General features: G+C 41.7%; 1 protein-coding gene across 2 annotated transcripts in view; it reads right to left on the reverse strand.

Moving 5' to 3' along the window:
• LOC106580522 (lysyl oxidase homolog 2B) overlaps positions 1-8902 on the reverse strand; it is a 43753-nt gene extending 34851 nt beyond the window's left edge. The window contains exons 1-3 of one of the 2 annotated variants that reach the window (XM_014161685.2): positions 8701-8902; positions 5602-5996; positions 5051-5226 (exon numbers count right to left, since the gene is read on the reverse strand). In XM_014161685.2, the coding sequence (XP_014017160.1) occupies positions 5051-5226; positions 5602-5962 (537 nt within the window). In that variant the 5' untranslated portion in view covers positions 5963-5996; positions 8701-8902. Of the gene's footprint in view, positions 1-5050; positions 5227-5601; positions 5997-8177; positions 8308-8700 lie in introns of those variants that run through there. The other variant, XM_014161686.2, reaches the window with a different exon arrangement.
• Between the last annotated feature and the right edge of the window lie 1045 nt (positions 8903-9947).

The raw sequence follows: 9947 nt of genomic DNA on the forward strand, positions 1-9947 counted from the left end.
CCCAGAAACACTAGACCCACTCCAATTTGCATACCGCCCCAACAGATCCACATATGATGCAATCTATATTCCACTCCACACTGCCCTTTCCCACCTGGACAAAAGGAACACCTATGTGAGAATGCTATTCATTGACTACAGCTCAGCGTTCAACACCATAGTGCCCTTAAACAGCTTGGAAAATTCCAGAAAATTATGTCATGGCTTTAGAAGCTTCAGATAGGCTAAGACCTCCAATAAATTGTAGACCTCCACAAGTCTGGTTCATCCTCGGTAGCAATTTCCAAATGCCTGAAGGTACCACTTTCATCTGTACAAACAATAGTACGCAAGTATAAACACCATGGGACCACGCAGCTGTCATACCGCTCAGGAAGGAGACGCGTTCTGTCTCCTAGAGATGAACGTACTTTGGGAAAATCAATCCCAGAACAACAGCAAAGGACCTTGTGAAGATGCTGGAGGAAACAGGTACAAAAGTATCTATATCCACAGTAAAACGAGTCCTATATCAGCATAACCTGAGAGACAGCTCAGCAAGGAAGAAGCCACTGCTCCAAAACCACCATAAAAAAGCCAGACTACGGTTTGCAACTGCACATGGGGACAAAGATCATACTTTTTGGAGAAATGTCCTCTGGTCTGATAAAACAAAAATAGAACTGTTTGGCCATAATGACCATTGTTATGTTTGGAGGAAAAAGGAGGATGCTTGCAAGCCGAAGAACACCATCCCAACCGTGATGCACGGGGGTGGCAGCATCATGTTGTGGGGGTTCTTTGCTGCAGGAGGGACTGGTGCACTTCACAAAATAGATAGCATCATGAGGTTGGAAAATTATGTGAATATATTGAAGCAGCATCTCAAGACATCAGTCAGGAAGTTAAAACTTGGTCGCAAATGGGTCTTCCAAATGGACAATGACCCCAAGCATACTTCCAAAGTTGTGGCAAAATGGCTTAAGGACAACAAAGTCAAGGTATTGGACTTTTGAGCGCTTACCTCAATCCTATAGAAAATGTGTGGGCAGAACTGAAAAAGCGTGTGCGAGCAAGGAGGCCTACAAACCTGACTCAGTTACACCAGCTCTGTCAGGAGGAATGAGCCAAAATTCACCCAACTTATTCTGGGAAGCTTGAAGAAGGCTACCCGAAATGTTTGATCAAAGTTAAACAATTTAAAGGCAATGCTACAAAATACTAATTGAGTGTATGTAAACTTCTGACCCACTGGGAATGTGATGAAATAATTAAAATCTGAAATAAATCATTCTCTCTACTATTATTCTGACATTTCACATTCTTAAAATAAGGTGGGGATCCTAACTGACATAAAACAGGGAATTGTTACTAGGATTAAATGTCAGGAATTGTGAAAAACTGAGTTTAAATGTATTTGACTAAGGTGTATGTAAACTTCCGACTTCAACTGTATATATGCCTATATATTCTCCAAACATCGGCTTCGAGGGCATTATCATTTTTATACAATGGGTTAAATCAAATCAAGTCAAATTTTATTAGTCACATGCGCCGAATACAACAGGTGTAGACCTTACAGTGAAATGCTTACTTACTAGCCCTTAACCGACAGTGCAGTTTCAAAAAATATGGATAAGAATAAGAAATAAAAGTAACAAATAATTAAAGAGGAGCTGTAAAAAATAACAACATACACAGGGGGGTGCCGGTACAGAGTCAATGTGCGGGGGCACCGGTTATTTGAGGTAGTATGTACATGTAGGTAGAGTTAATTAAAGTGACTATGCATAGATGACAACAGAGAGTGGCAGTGGTGTGAAGAGTGGAGGGGGGGCAATGTGAATAGTCTGGGTGGCCATTTGACTAGATCTTCAGGAGTGTTATTGCTTGGGGGTAGAAGCTGTTTAGAAGCCTCTTGGACCTAGACTTGGCGCTCCGGTACCGTTTGCCGTGTGGTAGCAGAGAGAACAGTCTATGACTAGGGTGGCTGGAGTCTTTGACAATTTTCAGGGCCTTCCTCTGACACCGCCTGGTATAGAGGTCCTGGATGGCAGGAAGCTTGGCCCCAGTGATGTACTGGGCCGTTCGCATTACCCTCTGTAGTGCCTTGTGGTCGGAGGCCGAGCAGTTGCCATACCAGGCAGTGATAAAACCTGTCAGGATGCTCTCGATGGTGCAGCTGTAGAATCTTTTGAGGATCTGAGGACCCATGCCAAATCTTTTCAGTCTCCTGAGGGGGAATAGGTTTTATCTTGCCCGCTTCACGACTGTCACGGTGTGCTTCGACCATGTTAGTTTGTTGGTGATGTGGACACCAAGGAACTTGAAGCTCTCAACCTGCTCCACTGCAGCCCCGTCGATGAGAATGGGGGCGTGCTCGGTCCTCTTTTTCCTGTAGTCCACAATCATCTCCTTTGTCTTGATCACATTGAGGTTGTTGTCCTGGCACCACACGGCCAGGTCTCTGACCTCCTCCCTATAGGCTGTCTCGTTGTTGTCGGTGATCAGGCCTACCACTGTTGTGTCGTCTGCAAATTTAATGTTGGTGTTGGAGTCGTGCCTGGCCGTGCAGTCATGAGTGAACAGGGAGTACAGGAGGGGGCTGAGCACACACCTCTGAGTGGCCCCTGTGTTGAGGATCAGCGTGGCGGATGTGTTGTTACCTACCCTTACCACCTTGGGGCAGCCCGTCAGGAAGTCCAGGATCCAGGTGCAGAGGGAGGTGTTTAGTCCCAGGATCCTTAGCTTATTGATGAGCTTTAACCTGTTGGGGCTCGGGGGCAGTATTGAGAAATTTTGAAAAAAATATGTGCCCATTTTTAACTGCCTCCTACACCAACTCAGAAGCTAGGATATGCATATTATTAACACATTCGGATAGAAAACACTCTGAATTTTCTAAAACAGTTTGAATGGTGTCTGTAAGTATAACAAAACTCATATTGCAGGCAAAAACCTGTGAAAAATAGATTTAAAAAAAAGTGAATTTTGTGACTGTACTATTTAGTGTCATTGTTTTATAGATACCATAGTGAGAAAGGATTCATTTCGCAACACCTACGGCTTCCACTAGATGTCAACGATCTTTATAAAGTTGTTTGAAGCGTCTATGATAAACAGAGAGCAAATTAGAATGCAGGGAAGTTGATATGTCATCACTTCATTTTTTGGCGCCTGCGCATAAATCTGAGAAGCGTGAGTTTGTCATTAATTGTTTATCAAGACATAGGATAGGTTGTGTGAAAATATTACTGATGTTTAACGTTAAAAATGGACCAAAAGATTAATGCTAAACAAGGTTTGACATGTTTGAACGAACGTAAATAGATTATTTACTAGTTTTTTTTAGCTTTTCGGCGTGATTTTACAACCCCCCCCCCCCACCACGTTTTGTGGGAGCATAATGAACGCTAACTGCTTGGTGTTATTTGGACATAAATTATGAACTTTGTCAAAAGAAACCACATTTGTTCCGGACCTGGGAAATCCTGGCAGTGCCTTCTGATGGAGATAATCAAAGGTAAGGGGATATTTACAATGTTATTATCGATATTAGATGATGCTAACTGTATAGCATAGCTTGTTGTTCTTAGCATAGCACCCCGTTTATTGCAAAATGTGATTTCCCAGTAAAGTTATTTTGAGATCTGGCCATTCGGTAGCAATTACGAGATGATAATATATTATTCTTTGAATGACAATATTATAATTTACCAATGTTTTCGAATAGTAATTTTGTTATGTTCACCGGAAGCATTTCAGAGAAGAAAAAATCTGAATTTCACGCTACTGTAAAATGCTGTTTTTGGATATAAATATGAACTTGATGGAACAAAAAATGCATGTATTGTATAACATAATGTCCTAGGAGTGTCATCTGATGGAGATTGACAAAGGTTAGTACATAATTCTAGCTGGTTTCTGCTTTTGGTGACGCCTGACCTTGAATTGAAAATGGATGTTTGTACTTTTGTGGCTATGTACTGTCCTAACATAATCTAACTTTATGCTTTTGCCGTAAAGCCTCTTTGAAAATCGAACAATGTGGTTAGATTAAGGAGATGTTTATCTTTTAAATTGTGTAAAATAGTTGATTGTTTGAGAAATTGAAATTATTAGATTTTTGATGTTTTGAATTTCCAGCCTTGTTAGCAATCCCGACTCGGGGTTCATTGCTAACCTGTAGCCCCAACAGGCTAAAGGCACAGTCAACTTAGTGTATGCAAACTTCTGACCCACTGGAATTGCAATACAGTGAATTATAAGTGAAATAATCTGTCTGTAAACAATTGTTGGAAGAATTGCACAAAGTAGATGTCTTAACCGACTTGCCAAAACTATAGTTTGTTAACAATACATTTTTGGAGTGGTTGAAAAACGACTTTTAATGACTCCAACCTAAGTGTATGTAAACTTCCGACTTCAACTGTATTTAACACCAGTGCCAATATATCCTCCAAATACCGGCTTCTCAGGCATTTTCACTTAAATAAGACATACCACTCTGAGGTGCTGAATGAACCCTTTAGGAGCCCAGTATGTATGAGGTATGAGTTAGTAGGTAGGATTAGTTTGTTTGTTTCCGGTAGCCTCACTTTCACTAAAAATGTAATGTGGGCTTCTGCACTTTGAAGTCATCATTGGGTTCAAGCTGTGATTTTGGCTTGACACTTTTTTCGAAAGCCACGTGTACTACTTATGTCAAAAGGTGTGTCTGCACTCTGCACAGAACAGCTCAATAACAAAAAGACCAGCTGTGAGGGCCTTCTTGGATGAGGAGTCAAGAGCCAAATGTTCTGGAACATTGCAGTGCAAGAATCTCAGTCAACAACAATGTCAACCAAAGCCTCTTCAGGACCATTTCCTGGACACAGATTAAGCCTAGTCCTAGAATTTTCAATTTTTTTCACACAACTTTTAACTTAAATCCAATGACGTTGTGGCATTTTTGGTTGATTTCACATTGAATTCATGTTAGTTGACAACTCAACCAAATGTAAATCAAAAGTGGGTTTGTAGTCGGTTTGTAGTAGGTCTGTAGTGGGTTTGTAGTAGGCAGGTTGTGTACCTCCACATTATTGGCCATGGTGTTGATGAATTTAAATCCTGGAATCCTTTTGTCGCTGCACACCACGCCCACGTCCTCTGTGTGCTTGCAGTCGGAGACGCCGATCCCGTTGGACATGCACAGTGCCAGGGTCTTTTCTTTCCCAGTGCACTGGACATTGTCAAACCAGATGCGCCCTGAAAAAAAGCAGGATTCTCAACACATTGTAGATACATCAAGACCTCCGCAGGGAGGAATCTTTTTTCACCTGACCAGTGGTAGCTAGCGAGGCCAAACAGCCAAGCAAATTTGGCAAAGTGGACTGGACACTGGCAACAATTCTGCTGCTGAGTAGTACACTCACTCCCTTATCCCTACCGTATCTCCGCTATAGATGTGGATTATTCATTTTGGTGAAAGATGAGTCAGAATGTATTGTAAAAGCTTCACTAGGAAAATTGCTTAACATTGGCCAATAAAAAACATCCCTGAAAATAGAGTCAATTATTTCTCCTTTCCCTTATCATTACACACATGCATAATGGGTTGAAGTGTAATAGCAGACATTTTACCTTCTCCTTTCCCATATTTAGAGGACGGAGACCAGGAGACAGCCTCCAAGTAGCCCAACTCCCTGCACACCACCTGGGCAGAGTGAATAGAGAAGTCATCATCGCAGACCGTGCCCCACTCGCCATCATAGAAAACCTCCACGCGCCCCTCGTTGTGCTTGCGCTTATCCCCCGCCAAACGCAGCTGTATCCTGGGTGTGTCAGCTGGCAGCTCCGGGGCAGTGTACTGCTCCTGCTCTGGCTCTGGGTAGCCCTGTGGATAGCCCTGTGGGTAGCCTAGTTGTTCATACTGGGCCAGACACAGCTTTAACAGGCCCAGCAGGATAGTGAAGCAGTAAGGGAGCAACCACGGGGCCAGCATGGTGGTGTCTGTCAAGTCAGACAGAAGAGGTTATCTGTGGGAGGGTAGAGAGTAGGAAAAGAACATTACTCATAAAAATAAAAAAAATCAATTGGCTACTTTGTCATATGTTTTTTTACTGGGAGACTGGTGGTTAGAATTCAGCTAAAGAAGTACCCTACAGTCAAAGTATTACAGTGACACTGATTGAGGCCATTATTAGGTGGAGGAACAGAGTTGTGGCATGATGTCATCATGAGGCATGAAGTCACAGAGAAAAACACTGATTTACAGCATGTCCTGACTCCTGCTCCGAGGTGCCCCTTGGAGCCTTGTGAGTCAGTAACAAAGAGCATTTAAAAACACAAATGTACATCTGTAGATCACATAGCCTATCCTCGGACCTGAGCAATAGTGTCTAAATCAAGTTATGGTCTTACAACCAGTATCAATTAGATTCAAAGATATGTATGACAGATGGTTTTAATCAAACAGCATAACTCCTTTTAAGACTGCTGAAACATTTCACACAAAGCACTGAGCCATTGAACAATAAAGTGGCTTTCAAATTATGTAAACTAAAGGCTATGTCTGTCTGGAAGTGGAAGCTGGATCTTTCTATTTGCCAGCATCTTTCTTTTTCCCTCGCTGTAACGTGGCAGTTGGTTACACAAGTTACAAAACGTAGATGTTACAAAATCAAGCCCAACAGCTGGCATCAAGCCCACAGGGAGTGCATCTCCCCACAACGGCACATAGGCGTCATAACCAGGCTGATGTTTTCTTTAAACCACATGGATAAAGATCCACACAGAAGATACAGTACTGTATGACTAATGTGATCTGGAATCTAGGATATATGAACCGCTATCTTTCATTTAAACTCAATCCTGCTTCAGCACTCTAAGATTTAGGGTCTCAAAGTGGAACGCAGACAGTACAGAATCACAAAGAAGTTCCTAGAGCAAAGGTAAAGATTCAAAAGTATAAGATGGACCACCCCATGAAATGGTGACCTCTTGGATCAAACAGAAGTCTCCTGGCAACAGCCAATCAAACGAGGTATTCAGGAAGCTCTGGCTCCCTTTGGTCTTAAGTAAAAAACAATTATGTCCAGGCAGAGAAACTCAACACATCAGCATCTATCAACAATATAGAACGCTTCTTTTACTGCTTTTAAAAAAGAAAGACATTAATTCCATGATGAGACATAGAAGAATGGCACACTTGTCTTTTCTCCTCATGTTTCACCGCGAGACAGCTAGACACATAACTATCACTGACTAGGGACAGCAGGGCATCTGGGTCAAAGGGAGGAGGTTCCGGGGTCAATATGTCAGGTCAGAACAAAGAGTTAGAGCCTTCCTAATATCTTGCCCAGACCATTAGAATGTTTAGAACGAACTGGATCATTCTAGATAGAAGAAGTCTGTCTTATCATGCATGGATGGCAATAGAATACTCTATAAATGCATTATACATATGCAGCTCATAGAAAGTGTTACCAAACCATCAACTTGAATAGTTATTTCACTGTTCCTTCTAGGACAAGACAGTAAAGTAGAATCAAGTCAGAGAACTCCTGGCACATGCCATTGATTTACAGGTAACTGTCAAAATAAAGGAAACACCAAAGCGTCTTCATAAGGTGTTGGGCCACCACGAGCTGCCAGAACAGCTACAATGCTCCTTGGCATAGATTTTACAAGTGTCTGGAACTATTGGAGGGATGCGACACCATTCTTCCATGAGAAATTCCATAATTTGGGGTTTTAATGATGTGGAAAAAGCTGTCTCAGGCATGTTCAAATGAGTTGAGATCTGTTGACTCACACACACACACACACACACACACACACACACACACACACACACACACACACACACACACACACACACACACAAACACACACACTTTAAAACCCCTATGGTCCTTTGAGTCCCCTCTTTCAAAGTTACTGAGATCTCTTCTTCTAGCCATGGTAGCCAAAATAATGGGTAACAATCTTTATATGTGACCCTATTAGCATGATAGAACTCAGGAACCACACTTGTGTGGAAGCACCTGCTTTTAATATACTATGTATCTGTTTACTCAAGTGTTTCCTTTATTTTGGCAATTACCTGTATATGACAGAAGAGCACATCCAGGTAATAATACACAATATAGCCATATAACATTCTCTGCAACCTAATTACATAGCTACTATGGGCTATAGAGACTGAAATCACTAACCGTCATTGGCAAGAGTGAGAAATCAGCTTGCAATCATGAAGTCCACAAAAGCAAAACACATTTATCTCCTCCTGTAGTCTACTGCATCTAAACTGTAGTTGAAAACACTGCACACCCTACAGCACACCTGGCACCAACATATCACAAACACCACAACTATCCACACCTGGAATAACTTATATCAGAGATCCCACAATGATGACATCATCCTTGTGTGGGAACCATGTAAAACAAACTGTGGTGAATTCCATCTCAGTAATATCCTACAGTATTACAGGCAAATAGAAACTTCTATAAGAATTTGTTACAAATAAGACATACCGTTCAAGCAGATCAACATGAAATCAAACTGCATTTGGTTATATGTGGTGTGGCATATAAGGATAAAGCATAAACACCTAATTTTACATGACAATCTCAAAGACCAAAAGTCAAACACATTTTTTCCAGTAATATCCTTAAATAATTGTTGCATTAACCAACTTTTCAAGTTATTTCCAAAAACATAGAAAAAAGCTCTCACCAAAGTCGATTTTTTTAAATCCTCTTGATCCTTTATTAAAGCCTATAGATGGCTGTCTAATATCATGCCCAAGTCACAAAATCGTCGCTTTACTCCCCAAAGATTGCTATGTGCCTTCGGATGTTTTACTCCGCTAAACTTTCACTCCCACATGCAATTTCAATACCGCCTTCGACCAAATTACGCCTTGTGCAACTGCCCAGTAACGCCCACTGCTGAAATGACCTCATCGATGGCCTGAGCGCTGAAATTGGAATAGCCTGAATTCCTATGGATTTGGAGCAACACCGGGGACGCGATAGCATCGCAGAAGGGCAGCAAAATGTATCCTAGGTCAATCAGGTCCGGTGCAGCTCAACAACCATGTTGCTTTTGTGCCAGATTGGTAATTTCGGCACACATAACCAAAAAGCACACATGAATTGAGTGTATACATGTATGGTAACACTGTGACATTCAGAAAGCAAAGATCCACATACTTTTTTTGTGATCAAAGGTTTATTTAGTAATAATAGTCAGCAAACATGAATACATACAAACATGAATACATACAAAATTAAGCTACACCACCATCACAATCCCACCCAAGGACCAAATTAAATAACAGATCCACATACTTTGTGTAACATTTTGCACTTGTATAGCCTAGCCTACTGTATCTAAAATGTCTTGTAGTCTGCTATACACAAATGTGCTATTGCGCATTACGCATGACTATCAATTTAGTCTGATATTTGCTCTCTACACTGAATCCTTGATACTGCTGCCACCATGTGAAAAACATATAGCCCACGTTTTTTCCATCAAATTCATGTTTTAGGATTTTTATTTAACAAGGTAAGTTGACCGAGAACACATTCTCATTTACAGCAACAACCTGGGGAATAGTTACAGGGGAGAGGAGATGAATGAGCCAATTATAAACTGGGGATGATTAGGTGACCATGATGGTATGTGGGCCAGATTGGGAATTTAGCCAGGACACCAGGGTTAACACCCCTATTCTTACAATATGTTCCATGGGATCTTCAGTGACCACAGAGTCAGGACACCCATTTAACAACCCATCCGAAAGACAGCACCCTACACAGGGCAATGCCCCCAATCACTGCCCTGGGGCATTGGTATATTTTATTTTTTAAACCAAAGGAAAGGGTGCCTCCTACTGGCCCTCCAACACCACTTCCAGCAGCATCTGGTCACCCATCCAGGGACCAACCCTACTTAGCTTCAGAAACAAGCCAGCA

This window comes from Salmo salar, chromosome ssa20, assembly GCF_905237065.1.
Source record: "Salmo salar chromosome ssa20, Ssal_v3.1, whole genome shotgun sequence".
NCBI lineage: Eukaryota > Metazoa > Chordata > Actinopteri > Salmoniformes > Salmonidae > Salmo > Salmo salar.